Here is a 24029-nt window from a genome sequence, read left to right on the forward strand (position 1 = left end):
AACAACTGAATAGTAGCTATATGAAGTAATTATGTATATGGTAGTTATATGAAATTAATAGCTACTAAACAATAGTAATTTTTGAAAATTCCTCATTTTCTAATGCAATTGAATTCTTCCATATGATCAGATGATGTGGCTCTTAATCCAATATAACTTTGAATTTAATTTATGTGCATAGAAGTGTAATGAATTTTTACATTATCAGTACTTCCTCAGGTCCATTTTAATTGATTTTTTGGCCCTTTTTTGGTGGTCGACAATATTTGATTTTTTTAGATATCAAGAAGTAATTAACTTCTTTTTTCCAATGTTATCCTTGGAGTAAAGAGCCTAGGAATATTTATTTTATTTTCAATAAATAAATTAAGATTAATATGGTCAAGTTTATTATTAGTTAATGCTAAAAGTTGGATTCTTTAACATGTGTGAAAACAACCAAAAAAATCAATCAAAGTGAACCGGAGAAAGTATTATTCGATATGTTCTACAGGTTATCTATCTTATTTTTCATCTTAAGATTGAATGGACGGTAACCTTTTGAATTATACAAATACTCCAAAAAAATAATTCACTTAAAATCTCAGTTCGCCTTTAATTTTCTCCACACTTCTCTACTTCAAAAAATAGCTAGTGTAAAAAGTAAAAACCTAATTTAACTAGAAATTGAAAAATCTATTCTATATGAATTTGATTATAAATTGTGTTTAGATATGAATTAAAAAGATCAACAAATACCAAATTCTAACTGAATTAATTTGTCTTCAATTAAATATCTTTTAAGTGACTAGTCGAGTATAAAAATACATAGTATAATATAAGTGGCTGGAGGCATGTTTTCTTTTAAAAGGTAGCTAATTGGATCCTAGAGTTTCAAAAGCTCTTTACATCTCTCCTCAACGAGTGGAAGAGAGACTGGAGAAGGAAACTATGGTGTTAGAATCTATCTCCAAGCTCCTTTATACAGCAAGTAAGCTCTTTCTCCTTTCTCTTTTTTTCTTGCTAGCTAGAGTAGAGTTCTGTCTTTTGTTTCATTGACTTTGTTAGTATTCCAAATCCAAAAGAATTTGTTAGTTTTCAACTGCATGAAAGTCTACGTACAAGCCAAATTAATAAAGTTAAGGTAAAAGTAATTTGCTGTTACAGAAAAATAAAGAGACATATATATGGTATAAAAATTTACCCCGATGTTTATACCAAATTAATAGTAACATGACATGTGACTTTTGTAAACTCTTCTATCACCTGACTATGGTTAATCAAGGGCATTCAATTCACCAGGTTATTATAAGATGCGGTTTTAGCTTTTACTTTGTCTCTTCTAAATTGGTTAGTTCTCATCTTTTATTAAATGCATATGGAAACAATAGTCCAGTAAAACTCACAAAACTCGCTCTAAATCCGCCTTCTGTTTATCCAGCAATTCAAAGAGAGATTAAGAGGAAGCTGTATTAAGTCATTGTCTGTTTAAGAAGAAAGACAAAAATAAAAGAAAAAGTTTTACATAGATAAGGATTGGCACTATAGAGACGTGATTGAAACGGTAAGGTTATAAGAACAATTCGTATTGTATCATAATGCTTTCTCTTTTATAGTAGTTTTGTCTTACGACAAATTTATCCGTCACTTATTTTAACTCTAGGGTGACTATGGCTTATTGTAACTCTAGGGTACTGATAAAGCCAGTAAAAATTTCTTCGGCTTCGTCTTGTTGATCGAGCAATGAGAAGAACAAAATAAAGTACAGTGATCGAATTGGTATAACATTTTAACACTTAAGGTGTAATCTAGTGGTCAATAAAGTGTATTGGAAATGATGAGGTCTTACGTTCAATTCCAACGAAGACAAAAACTAGATGGTTTTTTCTATCTGTCCAAGCCTTGACGGAAAGAATTACTCGATATTTATGCCGCTGGAAGAATTAGTGTGCAAGTAAGTTCGCCTGAACATAACAATTATTAAAAAAAAAAGTAAGTTAAACCAGAGTGAGTGAAAAATGAAAAGGTGAAGAAAATGTGCAAGATTGCAAAGAGAGCACAGGAGCCAGACAAGTGAACAGACATTTATCTATACCATTTTCAAATCTAGATCTGGTAAGATTCGTTAGAGATTCCTATTATCGAGCTTGATACAGATTGACAGTAAATTTAGAATGTGTCAGAATTATTACGTACATTGTTCAAAAGATTACCTTAATATATACTATCTATCTTTTAATAATTACAAGTACAGAACAAGATTAGATTATACCTTAAAATAATTCCATTTACTGTCAGAACCAGTGACGAAAAAGTATAGATATAAAGCCTACATCTTAAACTAGAACTAGAACTCACGTCTAAATCTTGGACACGCCATTGCTCAGAACAAAATTATATTAGAGAGTGCCCTGCATTTTATTCAAAATAATGCGTGGAGTTATACGACCTTTTCCATATTTTGTTTTTTCACTTCAATGACAGCTACATTTCCAGATCTAGTTTGAGTTTACTTTTACTGATTTATTCAACTTCTGGCTCTTTACTGTTTCAATTTTCTAGATTTAGCTGAATGGTTGGATTACAAAAAGAAGTGAAAAATGGCCTTACGCCATTACAAAATCTATTTACTCCATCGAGCAATATATTTATCTGTTTTCAGTAAAACCATATTGATAAACTCTAGATCTTCAGAAGGAAAACGAAAAAAAAAAACCACTCAGCATTTCTTTATTTTCCAAGGTGATGGAACAAATCACTCTTAAATGCCATTCAAAAGAAGTTGTACAACAAATCAAGAGCCAGATAAATCTGTCTGCTGAAGCCTAGAGCTGCATTAGGACAATTAGAATAACCTAAGGTTTGTGAATGGTAGATTCACTACGAGACAAATATGAAGACATCATCTAGCGTCTCTGATGAAATTTGAACCCTAGTCTCTAATGGTTTTCACCCATTTCATTGACCCACTAGGCTATATCCTTAGGTGCCACTGACACGTTTTTTGGAGAACTAAAGCATGCCAACTCACCGGAAGGTCGACTTCGTGTATGATCTTATACCCTCTCCCTAACAAATTATAATGAACATTAGCATGCAAGGTAGACTCAAACAAAGTAGTAAATTAAAGATGCATGACCAGATGAGTATTAGCAGTTTCGTTCTACCTGAGATAAGACATAATCAAGAAGCTGCATTGTAGAGTCTAAATATAAAAGCAGTAAAATTCATGAATACATTAATCTCTCTTCTGTTTAAGCTATACGCAAAGAGAAGTACATTTATCTGAACAGAACCAAATAATGATGACTAGAAATTGATGAAATTTTCATATGGACTGCAGAGAAGAGATGCTAGTTGGTGAATCTTTTAATCTTTTTTTTTTTTTTTTTTTAAACTCACCTTGACGGTGGGTGTTTAGGCATAACCCCAGACCTGTATATTAGCATCCAAAATGAGAACACATGAAGAAGGGGACATAAAACCTTACCTCTCCATCTACATCAAGTAAGTTAGGCATGCCTAACTTTATACATGTTTTTAATGACAAAATTATACATGTTATCTCCACATCATGTACTGTAACATCTCCAAGAACAAAGAGAGATCCTAGTGCAAAGAAAACTAGGTTAAAGAAGTTAAATTTCCAAAAGAATTGGGAGACTTACAAGAAATTCCCTTTCCTTCGTCTCTTGATCCTAAAATTAGGCATCTGGAATTGATCCGTCCTTGAGCAACCTCTAGCATCCCTTGGAAGGTCTTTCCAGTTATAGAAAAAAACAGCATCTCCATTTTGCATGTTACTTGCAGCTTTAGCGAGAACATCTGCTACAGAGTTTGCTTCTCTGTAGCAATGGTGAATCCTTTAATCTGATGATATTATGTTTCTTCTTTTGATCAGTGGCAGATGTAAACTCCCCTGAATTAAAGATTGCGTGGGTGCAGCCAACATCACGCTGCTTGTGGGAGGACGCCAGCATCATTATCCTACTTGGATTCCTCGGAATCTTACTGGTGAATTCACTCCTATGCAAATTCAGAAAGAAGGCAATGACAGTCGAGAAGTACACTTTTGGAACAAAAGCCCGTGTTTCTTACATGTTTAGCATTATTTGCACGACTGTATTATTGAGCACTCATCTCATAATGCTCTTGATGCTGCAAAGGAGAAACGGTGCTCACTGCCAATTCAAATTTCCAGTTCTTTCATCTGAGATTCTGCAATCAACATCATGGGCAGCCTCATTTGTCGTGCTCTGCAGAACTCTAAATAGGAATTACATCAAGTTTCCCTGGGTCCTTAGAATCTGGTGGATTTCCAGCTTCTTTCTGTCTCTTGCTCGTGCCACTCTAGATGCCCATTTTGTCATCACAAGTGACGAACAACTCGGACTTTCTGACTATGTGGATATCCTTGGTCTTATTGCATCTGCCTGTCTTCTGGTTATCTCTATCAGAGGGAAAACCGGCATAATTCTTGACATCTCAGACAGCACAACTGAACCACTTCTAAATGGAAAGAATGAAAAGCATTCAGAAGCTAAAAGGGACAGTCCATATGGAAAAGCTACTCTTATCCAACTGATCACCTTCTCTTGGCTTAACCCACTATTTGAAGTTGGAGTCAAGAAGCCCCTTGACCAGGATGAAGTCCCAGATGTCGACTTCAGGGACTCTGCAAGATTTCTATCTGATTCCTTTGATGAAAGCCTGAAGTATGTAAAGGAAAAGGATGGAACCACAAACCCATCTATCTATAAGGCCATTTATGTATTTGCAAGGAAAAAAGCAGCAATCAATGCACTCTTTGCAGTTATTAGTGCAGGATCATCTTATGTAGGTCCCTACCTCATAGATGACTTTGTAAATTTCCTCAATGAAAAGAAACTTCGGGGGTTAAGAAGTGGTTATCTTCTTGCACTAGCCTTTCTTGGTGCAAAAATGGTTGAGACAATAGCACAAAGGCAGTGGATATTTGGAGCTCGGCAGTTAGGCCTTCGGCTCAGAGCTGCTCTAATATCGCACATTTACCAAAAGGGCCTGCTTTTATCAAGTCAATCACGCCAAAGCTATACCAGCGGAGAGATAATCAACTACATGAGCGTAGATGTCCAAAGGATTACGGATTTTATATGGTACCTTAACACAATATGGATGCTACCCATCCAGATATCATTGGCAATCTATATTTTACACATGAATCTAGGAAAGGGGGCACTTGTTGCATTAGGAGCAACTCTGATAGTGATGACTGGCAACATACCCCTGACAAGGATCCAAAAAGGTTATCAAACTAAGATAATGGAATCCAAGGATGAAAGAATGAAATCCACCTCAGAGATTCTTCGAAATATGAAGACTATCAAACTTCAGGCATGGGATAGTTATTATCTCCAGAAGCTGGAAATCTTAAGAAAGGTGGAACATAATTGGCTATGGAAGTCACTAAGATTGTCAGCCCTAACTGCTTTTATCTTCTGGGGATCACCTACATTTATTTCAGTGGCAACTTTTTCCGGATGCGTTATGATGGGCATTCCACTGACTGCAGGGCGGGTCTTATCTGCATTGGCTACATTTCGGATGCTTCAAAATCCTATATTCAATTTGCCAGATTTGCTAAATGTGATAGCACAAGGAAAAGTTTCTGCTGATAGAATTGCTTCATTCTTACAGGAAGATGAGATTAAACCCGATGCAGTTGAATTTGTTCCCAAACATGAAACGCAAGTTGGGGTTGAGATAAAGAGTGGAAAATTCAGCTGGGACACAGAATCAAGAACCCCGACCCTTGATGGAATAGAATTACAAGCAAAGAGGGGAATGAAGGTGGCAATTTGTGGCACTGTTGGATCAGGGAAGTCAAGCTTGCTCTCTTGTGTACTAGGAGAGATGCCAAAACTGTCAGGGATTGTGAAGATCAGCGGCGAAGTGGCATATGTTCCTCAGTCTCCTTGGATATTGACTGGAAATATCAAGGAGAATATTCTATTTGGAAAACCTTATGAGAGTGTCAAGTATGACAGAACAGTTGAAGCATGTGCTCTGAAAAAAGATTTTGAACTATTCTCTGCTGGTGATCTTACAGAAATAGGAGAAAGAGGGATAAATATGAGCGGAGGTCAGAAGCAGAGAATACAAATTGCTCGTGCGGTTTACCAAGATGCTGATATATATCTGCTTGATGACCCTTTCAGTGCCGTTGATGCTCACACAGGCACGCACCTCTTTCAGGTGGGTTGTTAAGCAGGTCTATCAACTAGCAATTCTAGTGTTGGCTTTTCAAACCTCATTATCCATCTGGTGTGAGGTAATGTTATGGTATTTAAGTACTAATATTTACATTTTCTTCATGGCACAGGAGTGCTTGATGGGCGTTCTCAAGGACAAGACAATACTTTATATTACACACCAAGTTGAGTTTCTTCCTGCAGCAGATCTCATTCTGGTATGCAGGAAAACAGCATAAGTTTCAATTTGTTCCATTATTGCACCCAATTGATGTCATTTAACTGATAGAGCATCTGCATAATTTATGAATTCAGGCATCACCCACACAAAACAATGACCTGCCTGTACAGCGACTCTGAGAATGAATCAGATAAAAGAATTTCGAACGCTTTAGTTATATATACTTGTCTATATGAACACATCAAAGTCCTTTTAAGAAGGGATTTCATATTCGAATACACCTTATAATCCTGAAAAGGCAGGCCTTTTAGTTATGGGCTGAGCAAAAGAAAAATTGGGACAGTCATTTTTAAACTCTAGAAAATCCCAAAATAAAAAGATCTACTCCTTGATCAATTGTATACTTGTTGCACTGTGCAAACAAGCTTGAATTTGTTAGACCTTTCCAAGTATTTGGAGGTTGCTTATTTAGGATGCCAATATCATTTTAAACAATAATAGGAAGACTCTTTTGAATAGTAATACCTAGACTCTTATGGAAAATACTTGATGCATCTTAAGATTTGCAGAATTTTGAACAACATTCAAAACTATGATGTGAAAAAATTAATTCCAAAATATAACTCCTTAATATCAACAGGTGATGCAAAACGGAAGAATTGCACAAGCTGGTAATTTTGGAGAACTATTGAAACAAAATATTGGGTTTGAAGTTCTAGTTGGAGCACATAACCAGGCTTTAGATTCAATTTTAACAGTTGAAAGCTCAAGTAGAGTATCTGAACATGCAATTAATGATGGTGAGCTTGATACAGAAAGTAACACAAATGCAGAATTTCCAGTCACAAAGCAGGATTCAGAACACAATCTCTGCGTAGAGATAACAGAAAAGGACGGCAGACTTGTGCAGGATGAGGAGAGAGAAAAAGGAAGCATTGGAAAAGAAGTTTACTTTTCTTACTTGTCCATTGTGAAAGGTGGTGCCTTTGTTCCAATAATTCTTCTTGCACAATCATCATTTCAAGTTCTTCAGATAGCCAGCAACTACTGGATGGCATGGTCATGTCCCACAGGTGATGCAGCACCAATAGCTGAGAAGATGAACTTCATACTTTTTGTCTATGTGCTTCTCTCTGTTGGAAGTTCCCTTTGCGTTCTAGTCCGGTCATCATTTGTGGCTATAACAGGCCTTCGAACAGCTGAAAAGCTCTTCAGCAACATGCTGCACAGCATCCTTCGTGCTCCTATGTTCTTCTTCGACTCTACTCCTGCTGGAAGAATCTTAAACCGCGTAAGTAACTCAAATTTAGCTGATTGGGATTGGACATGGGGACAGCAGATCAGCTGTAGTATACTTCCCTTGATCTGAAGAAGTGTGGATTCAGCTACGTACTTCACCATTAGATCGCTGATAAATGTCAAAAAGAATTAACTAGTAAGAAACCAGACATGATAACAACTCTTCTTTTGTTTTTCCACTACTGCAATTTGCCTCTGAGAAGGAAAACTGATCAAAGACAGATACTAAAATGATAAGTCAGAGGATACATATCAGTTATATCTCATTACCGCATAAAGCAAGTAGGATCTTTCACTGTACAGTCATGCGGTATCTGAATGTGTAACTCATAAGTTAATCCACAGAAAAGTATCAGAATAAGAAAATCAAGATAATACCATGAAAAAACACAGTGAGCTAATTCTAGCCATAACCTAAAGAACTTAAGGCTGAAATTCAGTTTATTCATTGATGCAATTCCATTGGATCAATCACTCAAGAACATATTATTACATGAACAGGTATCCACAGACCAAAGTGTTTTAGACTTGGAAATGGCAACCAAGTTGGGTTGGTGCGCCTTCTCCATTATTCAGCTTCTTGGGACAATTGCAGTCATGTCACAGGTCGCATGGGAAGTATTCGTCATCTTTATTCCAGTAACAGCAGTCTGCATTTGGTACCAGGTGAGTAAGATGTACAAGTTTTAGATTTCTAAATGCTAATTATATTAAAACAAGAAGATGCTGGTTTGTTTTGGGCAAAGAATTCTAGTGGTCAAGTTAGGGGAGGCTGACACGGCGATAAAACCAAGTTTGCTGCTAAAATAAGTTCTCATCTCCACCTTATAGAAGAGTTTTTGTATACATGATCAAGTGAAGTTTGGGAAAATATTAGTAAAATTATATTTAAAGATCAAAGGATGAACAAACTTTATGTTTGTTGAAGATTACAAAGATTCTTTCTAATTTTTGTAGAATGTTATTTTAAGATATTATTGTTAAAAATGCCAGCAATACTACATACCAACTGCAAGAGAGCTTGCTCGTTTATCTGGAGTTCAAAGAGCTCCAATCCTCCATCACTTTGCAGAATCACTCGCAGGAGCAGCAACCATTCGTGCTTTCAACCAAAAAGATCGATTTGCTCTTGCAAACCTTTGTCTCATAGATGGTCATTCAAGGCCATGGTTCCACAATGTATCAGCAATGGAATGGCTTTCTTTTAGACTGAACCAGCTATCTAATTTTGTTTTTGCCTTCTCCCTTGTTCTGCTAGTCACACTCCCTGAAGGAATTATAAATCCAAGTAAGTATCAGAAATTGCTTTTCCTTCATGTTATTATGTAGAGCACAAGTAGGAAAACCAAGACGTTAAAAGCACAAAACTGATGTCGCTTTATATTCTACAGGCATTGCAGGATTGGCAGTAACGTATGGAATCAATCTGAATGTTTTACAAGCTTCAGTAATATGGAATATTTGCAATGCTGAAAACAAAATGATATCAGTTGAAAGGATTCTCCAGTATTCAAACCTTGCGAGTGAAGCACCTCTTGTGATTGAAAATAGCAGACCATCAAGCACTTGGCCAGAAACTGGAACAATTTCCTTCAAAAATTTGCAGGTAATGATAGTGTCACATAGCTTAGATCAAACTAGACTCAGTTCTGAGGTTTGAACACCTGACATGAAGGGAATGAAGCTCTATTTACCGAAAACTGGCAGCAATATTATATACATGTTTTAAAAAAAAAGTTTTAGCTTGCGTGGCTGAAAGTTTCAACCCTCTGATATCATCACCATATCTCTCTCTGCAGATACGTTATGCTGAACACCTCCCTTCTGTTCTGAAAAACACTACATGCACATTTCCAGGAAGTAAGAAAGTCGGTGTTGTGGGCAGAACAGGAAGTGGTAAATCAACCCTCATTCAGGCCCTTTTCCGGATCGTAGAACCAAGAGAAGGAAGCATCATCATCGATGATATAGATATTTGCAAGATAGGTCTTTATGATTTGAGGTCAAGGCTAAGTATTATTCCTCAGGACCCAACAATGTTCGAGGGAACAGTTAGAGGAAACTTAGATCCACTAGCAGAGCACTCTGATACTGAAATCTGGGAGGTACTTATTGTACCGAGTATTGCACAAATAATTATGCAAAAATGACCACTTAAATTGACAGATTGTCTTATAAGTCATCTTTGCATGGTAACAAGCTAAAAGCACAAAAAACTTGTTAACCCTCTGGTAGGTCTTGTACTTGTTTTGCAAAGTTTAAATGACTGGGTATAAACTTTAACCAACTTCTATATGTAGTCAAGAAAAAAGTTGAAATTAACTTAAATATTGGTGATTCGATTGTGAATAATGTGCAGTAATCTTCTTTTGTCAGGCTCTGGACAAATGCCAACTTGGTGATATAATACGTGCAAAGCCAGAAAAGCTGGAAACTACAGGTGAGACTAGAAATTTCTTGATTAAATATAGTAATTTAAGACTCGGCTTTTTTTTATGAAAGCAATCGCGTATTACTTCTTGAAAGCTACTAATGCGGTCAGTTTAACAGTGGTTGAAAATGGAGAGAACTGGAGTGTCGGTCAAAGGCAGCTTTTCTGTCTTGGAAGAGCCTTGCTAAAGAAAAGCAGCATTCTCGTTCTGGACGAAGCAACAGCATCAGTTGATGCTGCAACTGATGCAGTGTTACAAAAGATTATCAGTCAAGAATTCAGAAATCGAACAGTTGTCACAATAGCTCACAGAATCCATACAGTCATCGATAGCGATCTTGTCTTAGTCTTGAATGAAGGTAAATATTTGAATACATCTAATATCTCTCCATCCTCTTGATTTGAATAAGCTGCTAACTTCTTGATTCTAACTATATGAATTCCTTCACTTGTTAACAGGAAGAATAGCCGAATATGACACACCAGCAAAGCTATTGGAAAAAGAGGATTCTTTCTTCTCAAAATTGATAAAGGAGTATTCAATGAGATCCAAAAGTTTTAACAGCTTAGCTAAATTACAGACTTGACCTTGCTTCTCAAAAAGGTCTATATCAGCCTCAGCTACTAGCCTACTGTAGAGGTCAACTAAGCACCCTGACAGTGCTTTTGTAAGCTTAGTTCACCAATCACCATTCATAGGGAGTTGAAATTTTGTAAGCTTTCAGTATAGTAAAGAAGCTTCTCTATTTGAAAGAACATTGCACGCAATATGAAGAAGGATACACACCCCTAGCATTAAAATTCTGTAACATTTGTAAACCATGAATTACTTTTGTTCTTGAAGTTACCAAAAAAATCTGTGTAATCTAAGTTTCACTTTGAGAGAGGTTAAGTTGATGTCGCAAATAAAGAAACTTCCAAAATTCTCACGTGTTACTATCAGAGGGTAGTAACAAACAAAAAGTATAAGTTCAATAAGCAGGCAATTTTTGATATATATGTACTACTCAACTCCGAATAAACAGTTAACAAATTATCGAGCCAATTATCAGGAGAGGATAGGTGAGTGATAGAGGCATAGAAGTAACAACATGGAGATTCGATACTCAAATCCCAATTAAAACACTCAGTGTGAGTCCATCTACTCTAGCCTTGAGAGGTTTACCCTAGAGGCGGAGCCACAGTGTGGGTTACGAGTTCGGCCGAAACCATTAGCTATTCAAATCATGTATTTGTCTTAAAATTTCACTAATTATGTACAACTAATTAATTTGAACCCAATAACTTAAAATGATTAGAATCTCGAACCCATAAGCTTGAAATTCTGGCTCCGCTCTGGACTTTACCCCAGAACTTTGATTTTCCATAGAGTTAAAAAAGCATTGTGCTTGAGCAACAAAAACTTAACAGTTTCCAGCATTGAACGTCCACAGCAGACCAAAAGATCTTCCTACTTCATGCATGGGCGCCGGAAAATTACATGTAGATGTTGAATGTCTTTGACTTCATGGTATGTTTTCTTCTTTATATTTTGAATTACTATTGACTTCATGCCTCCCACCCAAGGGCAGATGTAGAGTTCAATGTATGGGTTCATCCGAAACCCAGTAGCTTGACTCGGACTGTTCGGTAAATCTAAAAGTGCAATGAATTGAAGAAATTCATCAAAGATCAACTCATCTGTGTCTAAATTGTTACAAGGAATCTGAGAGATAATCGAGTTTTACCTGAATGAATCAAAACAAGAGGGGCACCCAACTATATACGCACTTGCTCCATCAGACTTTGACTTGAAAATGCAAATGGATTGACGATTTCCATCGGCAGTAAAGCCTATAGCAATTCCAATGGTCTGTATTTTCTGTGGGAACGTAGAATGAGATTTGAGAATCGATGATAACCATAAGAGGTCGACGCTGTGTGAAATTTGCACTTAGTTTTTTTTTTTTTTTTAAACAGCTTGTTCGCATGGTTATAATATATGGTATTGTAATGTATCGTCGGATAATACAACATTTGGATATATTATATTATTTACCGTCATTTTATAATATCACGCACTAACAATACGAAAAATAAACTTGTTTACCCTTAAAAATGAGTAACAATTGAATTTATACGCGGTTTAAAGGATACGTGATTTAATTCGAGAACAACAAATAATTAGACTAAAGTGAGAATGAACTATCAAACCATAATGAACTATCAAACCAATCGTAATGGAACAATCAAGCCCGGTCTTAAGCTGAACACTAAAATCCGGCCTCGATCGAACCCTCGATATGAGCTCGGTTGCAATTAAAGAAGAGAGTAACTAAAGAACACTTTGAATAATAGCTAAAAGACAAAAATGAACTTTTATTCCTTTGATATGCATGTCAACATTGTGTTAAAATGAAAAAATTATATAATAGGAGAATTTTAATCCTAGTACAAGTCGAAATAAGGTAAAAATCTTCTTTTTTCGGTAAATATCGATCTACAGTTTATATCAGACGGGATTTGCGCCGTAATATCCGGTTGAGAGCAAATATTATGGCTCCCTACTCGTCATGCTCAACCGTTTAACTTTTTCCCGTGGTCTCGAAACTATACTTGGTCCAGATCCGTTGTTTAGCCGTGCCCGATCCTAGATGCATTGTTCATCCCTCCTGAGCTCCGACACGAGGGACCCTTCGGCTTCGCTTGAAGTTTCTTGGACTGTGCTTCCCTCTCGTTTCTTTATTGGGTAATCGGGGGTAACATTGTCCCGAATTTTACTCGTACACACATATTCCCCTCACTTTTTGGAGAGCAGATCTATCAAAACGACGAGAAGTGATTAATTGACCCCGGTTCCTTCTTACGTACGCAACAACCGGGTCGACCAGTCAGTGAAACGTCTCACGAGTCGCGTCGTTCTGACTTCGGACACGTGTCAGCCGCCGGTTGACCATCCTAGAATGTGAAACGTCACGCATTAATTACCTCTTCTCTATAAAAGCTTAGGGTTTTTTTTTTCACTTTTTTGACTTTCCGATTCGAGAACTCCTCAATTTACCCCCGAACTTTTCACTTGCTTTTAACCCCTTCAAATCTTCATACATTGTTCTTCATATCTTTATCTTCCCATCTTCAAATCTTCATACTTCATCCTTGAACCTTTAAGTTTGACCTTCAAATTTTTATCCTCGTCTTCAAATCTTCATACTCGCCTATTCATATTTCCCAGAACTCGATGGCGAAGACTTCAAAATCCGTGCCTCAACAGACCGTCCCTTCAACTTCTAACCCGGCCATGGATGTTGAAGTGGCCATACCTGAAGTGGCCCCAGAACCTCCTCTAAAGAACTTCATCCCCGGATGCTGCCTGAAGTGGCCCCGGAACCTCCTCTAAAGAACTTCATCCCCGGATGTTACTTTATAAAAAATGATTTCAAGGTCGATAAAGCTTCTAGTCAAAGGGATCGAGGCGAGGAGTTAAGGAGGTACATATGCTCCATCACCGAGGACACGCTCCCTACGGTTCAGGAGGAATGCAAATAGGAGTGCAAAGAAGTGGTCGTCCCCGGTCCTAATGAGGACATCACCACATATGTGGAAGGATATTTAAGTGTTTACACATACCCCTTCACACTTGCCTCGATGGATCCCATAGTCCTCGACTTTTGCAAAAGGTATGAGGTCTGCTTTGGGCAGATTCACCCTTCCTTTTGGAGGATCGTGATTCTCCTCCGCCACTTTGTTAATAACACTGAGGCACCCTGATTTACCATTGACCATTTGCTTCGTCTCTACAGTCCCTGAATCTTCCGAAGGGGATTAATCAAGATCGTTCGTCGGGCAAATAGAGCTCTATTCTCGAGCATTGATGAATATAGGGATTGAGGCTAGCAGGGGAGATTCGTTCGGGTGAAAACCGAGGATCTCATTCCCTCCGAGTTCTTGTCGTTCCCTGAAAAGTAGAACCTAGCCCGTAAGTTCCTCTCATTTTTGAGTATTTAGAATTTCTTTTGGATTTTTGTTCTTCTTTTTCATTGCATGGTTCTATCATCATGCATCGGCTGCCCGAGTCCCCAACACAGTTACCCGCTTCAAAGAGTAGGTCGAGGGGATCTGCACACAACTGTCGTATTTCAAGCGCGAATGGTGTAAATTATCGAAGGGCAAGTGGGAGGCCCGTTCCCATGGTGAGTGCTGTACCCGGCCAAGTTTACTTTCATATTCAACTGTAATTTTCACTAAGTCCCTCTCTTTATTTCATAGGTTTGCCTAAGACCACTAAGCTCTAGACATTGGACTAGGACGAGGCTTCGTCCTCACCCGATAAATCATCCGCTCCGGGATAGCCTGAGGCTGCTGTGAAGAAGGAGGAGAAAAGGAGAAGAAAAAGGAAGTCTTCAAGTTCCCGGACGCCGAGGCCAAGAAGAAGAGGGTAGCGGTCCGGGCCCGAAGAGAGTACCCGGGCCAAGGTACCGGACCCTGAATCCCTTTACCGGCTCAGGGACTATCCTGAAGATGACGACCAGGAGTTCGTCTCCCATCGGATAGCCGTTGATGAAGAAGAGCGGGCAACAACCGAGGGAAGTGACCAAAAGGTCAACCCCTCTTTGACTCATGAGCCCGAAGGAAAACCAATGGTTACGGCTTCCTGAGAAGCTACTCCTGCTCCGAAGGGAAGCCGTCGGTGTCATTGACATCATGGGATCGCCGTCCCACACACAGTCTTTATTCGACGAGGCTTAAGCCATCAAAGAGAAACCAAATGAGACATCGCGGGCCACAGATGAGGCCATCAACCTGTTCTTTGAGGGCGTGGACATCGGCGCATTAGAGGATTACTCTAGGTTCGGTCACCTGGAGATCCCAAAAAAAGATGCTCCGTTGGAAGCAGGCAGGCTGAGTTTGAGACCGAAGCTGGTGAAGTAGTTCCCTGCTCCGAGCGTGGATCCCGACCGCAAAATAACGGTCGTGTTTACGATCCCGGCGGATACTCGGGTACTGTTCGGACCGTTGGCATGGCCAATTATCTTCGGTGCTTAGTAACCGAAGAGGATCAGGCGAAGATGAATGAGATGAGCGCACTGAGCCTTTTCAATGAGGTACAATAGGCGTTGAACCGGGTATGCTTCTCTTTCTTTGTGACCTTCGTGTAGCTCATTTAACCTTAGCGTTTCTTCATGATCTCATCACTTTATTTTTCAGGCCTCGGTGCTTCATCATGAAAGCTTCCTTCAGTCTCGGATGGAAATGAGCCAGCTTGAGTTCGAGCTCAAGGAGCAAGTCCGACAGGAGGTGTACAAGGCTCTCAGCGAACAAAGATACGAGGCCCTCAAGGACCTCCCCATTCTCCAAGATGAGTTAGAAAAAGCTCAAATGGAGGCTTCGTCCGTGAAACAGAAGCATGCCGTACTAGTCTAGAAGGTAAGATATTTGAGATTAAAAATGAGAAGCTAAGCATAGTTGCTAACGACGCAACCTCGCAGGTCCAGGAGAAGGTAGACCTGATTGACCAACTCCGAGCCGAGATGAACGAGCTCAAATCTTCAGCCGAGATGTTGAGGAGCTAGATCGACCTCCTGGCCTCGAAAAAGGAGGTTATCAAAGAGGAGTTGGCATCGGTTAAGGACCAGCTCAGAGTGATAAAGGATAAGGCCGACAAGTGGTCTCGGCTAAATGATGAGATTTGAGCATAACTGGGTTCGGTCGTTTCGGAGCGAGACGATCTCGCCCGAGAGTATACCGCGTTGAATTCCAAGTTAGAGGCAGCTTCGGCTGATTTCTCCTAGGTCGAGGAAATGCTGGCCCAATACAAAAACAATGTGGAAATAGCCGAGGACCGCTTGATAACAAAGGCCGAGTACATAAAGTGGCTATCCCGGAGGGAGACCCTCGAGGAGATTCATGCCCGGGGGTTCGATCTATCTGCCGAGATTGAAAGGGCCGAGGCTAAAGAGATATATGAGACAGAGGGTTCCGACACTTAATTGGGCTCTAGTGAAGACTAGGCGGATATGCCTTAGTTTATTTTTTGTTTTCTTTTGTACATTTGTTTTATTATTTTGGGGCTGATTTTTCGCCTTTGTAAATATTTTTGGAATGTATAAAAAAAAATTCCCTTCAGCCATAATGTGTCTTTTACTTTTCAGTATCCATTTGCAACTCTTTATTTGAAGAATGTCATTAATGCCTTAGCATAAAATTGGACATAATCTAGAGTGCATGTTCCCCCGAAGCCCGAATGAGGTCAGGTTTCGATAACAACTCTGAGTTGCTTAGGCTTCGAAATACCTGATAAAAAATGAAGACTTTAAGATACTTGAATGTTTCAATCGTACACGATGGTGTTTTGCTGAGGGCGACCTTTTAATAGGTTTTAATCTTATGTAAGGACCTTACTTTCTGATTACGGACTTGGACATCTCCGAGCCGTTTTGAGTTGGCCGTAGCCTTTCGTGTTCGGGCCCTGCCTAATAGGCTCGGTGCCTCCGGGATTCGATAGCTCGAGTTGTCCGATCTTATTATCGGACAACAGTCCCCGACTCGGGGAGGCCCATAGGCTCTAGGATTTAGGATCTGCTATTTGTTCTAAGTAAATCAACGTATATATCGATGGTGCACATGTGACGTGATAAAATATAAGGGAAAATTTCTTTCATTACTTTGTATGTAGAGTACATAATTAGAGGCGCATAAGCTTTCTGCCATGGCAAGAATGAGCTACATGGGTACAGTTCGTTTGACCGTTTGACACTTACAACAAACTATAATAATCGAGCCTTGGCTTTTAATATCAAATAAGAACACCTTCAAAGGATCCTAACTTAGGGCGTAATCCTCCCCCCAGTATTTGAGACTGAGCTTGTGAGGGCTCAAATTCTATCGGTCCAATATGGGTGGTCAACAATTCTGGCCTTAGGCCGGTCTTCGAAACTAAGGTAGCACGTTTTACTGTTGCCTCGTTAAAAAACTTGCCATAAAACCCACTTCGGAAAAAATTGGTCTAAAGGAAAAAGAGTACAACACGTGCTTTCAGACCTAATTGTCAAATTTATCCTCGACCGAGTACCTACATAAGTTAGTCCAAAGCATAACAAATTTCAAAGGAAATTGTGTTCATACCTTAGCAGTAGTACCGCTTTAAGTGTGCCACATTCCAGTTGTTCGGTAGTTGCACACCGTTCTCTGACTCAAGCTTATATGAACCTTTTATGATTATTCAGGCAACTCTATACGAACCTTCCTAGTTCGAGCCTAGTTTTCTGTCATTTGGGTTCTTGGTGTGTAGCGTAACTTTCCTTAATACCAAGTCCTCGACTTGGAAATGTCGAAGGTTAGCCTTTCGGTTTTAGTACCTCCCCATTCGCTGCTTTGGGCAGCTAACCGGACCAGGGCAGCTTCTCGCCTTTCGTACAATAAGTCCAAACTCGTGGCCATGGCCTTGCCGTTTGACGTCTCAGTAGTATATTGGAACCTTAGGATTGGTTCCCCCACCTCGACTGGGATTAGAGCTTCCGCACCATAGACTAAAGAGAATGGGGTCTTACCGGTACTTGACTATGAAGTCGTTCGATATGCCCACAAGATTTCAGGAAAGATTTATTTTCACTTTGCCTTTGAATCGGTCAATCTCTTGTTCAAGTTTTGGAGTAGTTTTGTTTGTTGACTCCACTTGTCCGTTCCCACTAGGGTGGTAAGGTGTAGATAAGATCTTTTTAATTTTGTGGTCTTCGAGAAACTTACTTACCTTGTTGCTGATGAACTGCTTCCCATTGTCGCAAACAATCTCAGCCGGTATCCCGAATCAGCATATTATATGATCCCAGATAAAGTCGATGACCTCTTTCTCCCGAACCTTCTCGAACGCCTGAGCTTCGACCCACTTGGAGAAATAATCGGTCATGAGTAGTATGTATTGGGCTTTACCGGGCGCCCATGGCAGGGGACCGACGATGTCCATCCCCCGTTTCATAAAAGGCCATGGCGATAGGACCGGGTGAAGCATTTCCCCTGGTTGATAAATCATCAGGGCATGTCTTTGGCATTCGTTACATTTTCGTACGAAGTCTTTTGCATCCTTCTCCATCTCGTTCCAGTAGTAACCAGCTCTGATCAATTTCCTAACCAAGGATTCTTCGCTCGGGTGGTTTTCACAAGTGCCCTCGTGTACTTCTCTCATGGCGTAGTCGGTCTCCCTCGAACCCAAGCACCTAGCTAGTTTCCCGAAAAAGGATCTTCTGAATAATTTTCCCTCGACCAAGCCGAACCTGGCAGCTTTAGCACGTAGGGCTCTTGACTCTTTGGGATCCGATGTCAATTTTCCTTTCTCCAGGTAGTCTATGTATTTGTTTCTCCAGTCCCAAGTCAAGCTTGTTGAGTTCACCTCTGTGTGACCTTCTTCTACCACCGATTTAATAAACTATACTACTGCTCCGGAGTCGAATTCATCAGCCTCGATATTTTGATCCCGATGTACGTATTGTAGAGTCCATTCCTTGAATTGGTGTAAGGTTACCTGCAACTTATACAAGTATCTCCGCATCCATTCCTTTTTTACTACAAACGTCCCATTGACTTGGTTCATGACAAGGAGGGAGTCACATTTTTCCTCGATCACTTTGGCCCCCTGACGAGCTCAAAACACACACCTAAATATGCTCGCTAGTCAAAGATAGAATAGAAAATTATCCTTTCCACAGGGATTGGAGTTAAACAGTATTTTCGTATCTTGTAGCTAGATTTCTATCAAAGATGATCAACAATTGAGATTATATGATTAAGAACTAAAATTAACTAAGACTCTAGATCTAATTGACTAATGACAATTGAACAAAATTAAGCAAAGAAGATATCAATAGGAGAAAATAGGAGTTGATTGGATAGGTGCAAGATAATTGTCTGGGATTTAACTCTCATTAATGCACTTCTAATGTTCAAATGAGTTTCTCAAATGCACTCAATTATTAGTTCAAACGTTTAGTAGAAACTCCTCTCTCGATTAAGTCTCAACCTCGCAATATGAAGCAATTTATGCTCGGTGAAGATATGCACGAATTCATAGTGGACTAGCCTTTAGGAGAACCTCTTTCAATTATTTTCCTAACTAGGTATAAACAATAATTCAACTAGCCTCTTTCGATTACTAAGAAGAATTAATGAATTCAACCAAGAAGATGATGCAAAAATATCACAAGTTATGCCTCTCTCGATTACATGAACATGTGAATATAGATGCAATAATTAAATCACCCAACACAATTCAATACATAAAAACTAGAGTTAATATCCACAAACAATCATCAAAACACCAAATCTATCAATCCCTAAAGAGAACCACTCCATAGATATGGAGTAATTCATCACAAATATAAAGAAAAACATTAAACGATCCAAACTCTTGTCTTGAGTGAGGATTGAATGATAAATTCCTTGTGCTTTGGCTTCTCCACCTTCTCTCTAGTCTCCTTAGGTCTTAGATGTATCAAAAGTTCAAAAAACACTGTTTTCCATGTATTTATACCAAATAGGGTCGGGCCTAAATGAAATCACCATTTCTTAGTCGAAATAGAAAAACTTGTAAACTTATTGTATTTCATGCGTCACACTGTGCGTGGCATTAGTGCTTTTTCCTGACATACCCCAAAAACTCAGTCTCTGAAGTTTGCTATTTTTGACAGATTTTTACCCTGATGCGTCACACTGTGCGTCGCCTAGTGCGTCATACCAGTGCATTTTTTTAGCAGATTATTCTTCCTTGAATTTTGACGCCCAAAAGTGATCCTCGACCCTCGAACACGATTATGGCTTATTCCTTTGGGCTTTTACTCAGACTTCAAAGCTCAAATTAGCTCGAATTAGTTTCATAACATCTACATAGCCCGAAATTACCCCTACAAGGCATAAAATGCATAATTAGTGCAAAACACTAGCAATTAACGTTCAAACTCAATTAAAATACAGTAAATTGGAATGTAATAAGCGACTAAAATACAAGATTATAGCCTACCATCAACACCCCACACTTAAACCATTACTCGTCCTCGAACAATCACACCTCACTTTATATAGACACAACCTTACTAAGCAACTCTCCTAACTCATTACACCGAGAATATTTAAAATAGACTAAGCACAATAGTGTAACATCTTCACTTCAAGAATTGACTCAAAAGCACCATGCATTATTTACAACTCACCCACTTACTCTAATATAGAGGTCAACAACATTGCCTTTCCTTCATGAATCTAGTGCCCTCACAATAATAGAAAGTAGTTCCACACATAATAAAAGTTAAGAATAATTAGGAACTCAAGATAGAAAGAATTCACTCATTCTCAGAAACAACATTCATATGCCACAAAGGATGCACCATAGGCTTGCCTGTAGTATACTACTCAACTAATCGAGCCCATTCAGTCAAGGATCAAATATGACTTTTATTGGTTGTAATATAAGCTGCGGGACGGGTATGATACATTTAGATATAAGAATGACTACACCTTCCTAAGCACTTTAATACATATATTTCATTGTTCGAAACCCCACACTTATGTAAAACCATAACTCCACCTTCACATCAATATACATTAACTCCCAACTTATTTAAGCACAATTACATCATAAGTAACCACTATCAAGGAATATTTTTTCACAATCGTACAATTAATCTCTTTCTTTTTTCTTCTTTTTTTTTTCCTTCAATTCAAGTGGCTCTTACTTTTTTAAAACAGTGCACCTTTTTCATTATTTTAATAGTTCCACTCGAAAGCTCAACCAACACCCCACACTTTAACTTTTACAAAATTCATACCAAATTCAAGTGCTCACAAGAGGTAAACGGTTCAAATAGATGGTCAATTCAAACAAAATGGGTAAGGCTTGTAATGTGGTTGCCAAAAGAAACAGGATTGCAGGCTCAACGGGGTTAACTAAGATACATAACAATTAGGTGGGTAAAAGCATATAACTGGCTCAATAAAGAAATGCTTATATCACTTACCAGACTGAACAAAATTACTATTTCACTTTGCAAACATACGGGGCAAGTTCTAGACATCAAAGTCAATGCATAGAATAACACAAAAATCTCTCACAAACATGGCACATAACTCACTCAAGATTGGATGGTCAAGACTCTCTAGTCAAATCAGTTAAGCAAAGTTAAACTTATACAATTTAAGGTGCTTATGCAAGAGTCAAAAACTGAGCCTAAGCATCACAACTGAAGCACTCACTATTCTCAAGGCATAATAAAGTCAAGAGACATTGGTTCCAATTCAAATCATAGCACAAGGTTTCCTACTTCTAAAAATAAAAACTAACTACACCCGGTCCAAACAAAACCCTTGGAAAAGAACCGCGGCACAAAGAAAAACCAAGAGGGAATTATTACACTACCTAACAAAAAAAATCTTTTTGTCTTTTCCTTTCGACTTAAATCCCTCAAGAAACATGTCGAATGATATCCATCATCGGGAAAAGTCAAAAATTTTAAAAACAATTATGTTTTTTTTTAATTTTACCAAAAAAAACTAAAACTAACATACATACAACATATAATTATCCCCCTACCCCACACTTTAAGTTGTGGCATGTCCCCATGACGCACAATTAAAAAGCATAAGGTAGAGGAAACTTTCCTGAATATCTAGTCAGGGTCTGAGTCGAAGTCGGGCTCCATTCCACACGCCCGAACCAGTGCACACATCCATGTAGACAGCTTCTTCTCAGCCCTTTTGGGGTTTACCCCACCAGAAGCAGATCCAAGATTCGAAGGTTGCGGGTGCCACCATGTTATGCATACAATATACATGTCAGTAGCTACAAAGACAGATTAGGAATAATAGGTCGGTTCGGTTAGTTTTTGGTTAATTTGAATAGGCCTTTCATTCACAGAGCAAATAAGTTCGATTTTAGTTCAAAATTTTAACACTTAGTTTAAACACATTCTAAATAAAAATGCAAAAGAAAAATAATATTTCATAAAAGAGCGCCTCCAATATAAATATTTGCTTAAAAAGTGCCTTAACTACACTATATATTCTTTGTTTGACTAGATTAATTTACTTGTATTGTTCTTTGTTTATTTTTCCATCCTAATTGTTGACTTATATGACAATTATTTTTAAAGAAAAACCTTCAACATTCAACCTATGATATTCGACTCAAAACGACTATCAATCAAGCCATTTAATATTTTTTCAAAATCCAATAGAAGATATTGCTCAAATTATATAATTATATTCCACTATATAAATTAATATCGTTTCATTTAAAATAAAGAAATTATATTCTAATTTAAATCAATTCAAATTACCTATAGAAAATAATTATTCATAAAGTAAGGTATAATGATAGAAACAAAATGAGAACTGAAAGTTTAAAAAATGAAGAAGAGAGACTTAGCAAGTAATAAAAGGAGGGGAAGAACCGAAAAAGAAGGAAAAGAGGTGAGGCCTTGGGCCTCAACTGAAAATAAAGGAAAACTTAAATAAGTAGAAAAAAGGAAAAATCAAAGGAGCTGCTACAACAAGGAATTGAACTTGCATTCATGAGGCCAAGGAAAACCTTCAAAGGGAAAGCTGAACCAATGGCACCCGCTTTCACTTTGTGACTTCTGGGTGCCACTCTATACAGTTATACATTTCTTCACAAAGATATTATGTACACCGTAAGCATTTTAGCGAAGCGAGCGGGTGCCGTGGTACCCCTACCTCATAAGGTAGATCCGCCCCTGCACCCCACACTTATCTTTTCCACTCGTTGTTGCCTTTTCTTTCGAACTCTTCACTTTCCATTCAACACTTGCAACTGGCTTCTCCTTTTTAACCCCCGTTTCTACATTCATTTTAAAAGTTGCGGCATGTCCCCATGACATACAATTAAAAAGCATAATATAGAGAAAACGTCCCTGAATATCTAGTCGGGGTCTGAGTCGAAGTCGGGCTCCATTCCACACGCCCGAACCAGTGTACACATCCATGCATATAGCTTCTTCTCAGCCTTTTTGGGGTACACCCCACCCTTATATTTTCCACTCGTTGTAGCCTTTTCTTTCGAACTCTTCACTTTCCATTGAACACTTGCAACTGGCTTCTCTTTTTTAACCCCCGTTTCTACATTCATCTCAAAAGTTACAGTCTCCCCCCCCCCACTCTAAGCATGAGTTTTCTATTCATGTATGTCTAATATTGCTCTACCCGTTGCTAAGAATAGTCTTCCTAAAATGAGAGGGACCTCCTTGTTCTCCTCCATATTTACTACAATAAAATCCACAGGAAATGCAAATTTATCTACCCATACTAAAACATCTTCCACTACCCCTCGGGTATCAGAGTTGTTTGGTCTGCCAGCTATAAAGATATTGGTACCGACCTTATCTCTCCAATCTCATTATAAAACTTTTTGTAAATAGACAAAGGCATTAGATTAATTGAGACACCAGAATCACATAAAGATTTATCAAATTTAATAGAGCCTAAAGAGCGAGGTATAGTAAAACTCCCTGGATCTTCACATTTTTGTGAGAGTTTATTTTGCAAGATAGCACTACAATGCTCTGTGAGTTTGACCACTGATGTCTCCTCGACCTTCCTTTTCTTTGTAATGATCTCCTTCAAGATTTTTGCATAAGCTGACATTTGTGAGAGAACTTCTGTTAATGGCAAATTTACATTAACATGTCTCAGCATATCTAGAAATCTCTCAAACTACTTATCCAGCTTTTGGGGAAAAGGTAAAGCAGACATATACTTGCTGTCTTCATTAGATTCCTCCCTTCTTGAAGTTTCCTCCTTTTTCTTTTTCTCAGCTCCCTTCTTGCCTTTCTTCTTCTCAGTCTTTTTATTATCATCTTCAATTTTCAGCTCCTTCTGTCACGACCCAAAATCCCAACATATCGTGATGGCCTATCTCGATATTAGACAAGCC

General features: G+C 38.6%; 1 protein-coding gene and 1 long non-coding RNA gene across 5 annotated transcripts; one reads left to right on the forward strand and one right to left on the reverse strand.

The window, feature by feature from the left end:
* Positions 1-809: 809 nt before the first annotated feature.
* Positions 810-10921, forward strand: LOC107794765 (putative ABC transporter C family member 15). Of its 2 annotated transcripts, none has more exons than XM_016617287.2 (11): positions 810-970; positions 3881-6213; positions 6341-6427; positions 7031-7681; positions 8191-8355; positions 8683-8977; positions 9081-9295; positions 9489-9794; positions 10066-10129; positions 10240-10479; positions 10580-10921. In XM_016617287.2, exons 1-11 carry the CDS (start codon positions 931-933, stop codon positions 10705-10707), a joined length of 4524 nt encoding a protein of 1507 aa, XP_016472773.2. In that variant the 5' UTR covers positions 810-930; the 3' UTR covers positions 10708-10921. The 2 variants fall into 2 exon arrangements, with proteins under 2 accessions (XP_016472773.2, XP_075102745.1); XM_075246644.1 differs by lacking the exon at positions 810-970 and adding an exon at positions 3471-3486.
* LOC107773878 (uncharacterized) lies at positions 3396-12055 on the reverse strand. 3 transcript variants are annotated; one of them, XR_012706076.1, is made up of 8 exons: positions 11848-12055; positions 9206-9353; positions 8696-8956; positions 8203-8339; positions 7960-8003; positions 7352-7798; positions 4569-4689; positions 3396-4488 (listed from the first exon to the last, which is right to left on the reverse strand). It is a non-coding gene; the product is annotated as an uncharacterized LOC107773878 (long non-coding RNA). The 3 variants fall into 3 exon arrangements; XR_012706077.1 differs by lacking the exon at positions 7960-8003 and adding an exon at positions 11601-11755; XR_012706078.1 differs by lacking the exon at positions 7960-8003 and having other exon boundaries at positions 7343-7798; positions 11848-12042.
* Positions 12056-24029: the final 11974 nt, after the last annotated feature.

The sequence above is a fragment of the Nicotiana tabacum genome, chromosome 23, assembly GCF_000715075.1.
Source record: "Nicotiana tabacum cultivar K326 chromosome 23, ASM71507v2, whole genome shotgun sequence".
NCBI lineage: Eukaryota > Viridiplantae > Streptophyta > Magnoliopsida > Solanales > Solanaceae > Nicotiana > Nicotiana tabacum.

Bases quoted from the DNA above. Each gene is read 5' to 3' on its own strand.
- LOC107794765 (XM_016617287.2), top strand. From the start codon at position 931: ATGGTGTTAGAATCTATCTCCAAGCTCCTTTATACAGCAA. The intron at 8,356-8,682 runs GTGAGTAAGATG...TAAAAATGCCAG, and splicing joins CAGTCTGCATTTGGTACCAG to CAATACTACATACCAACTGC. The intron at 8,978-9,080 runs GTAAGTATCAGA...TATATTCTACAG, and splicing joins TGAAGGAATTATAAATCCAA to GCATTGCAGGATTGGCAGTA.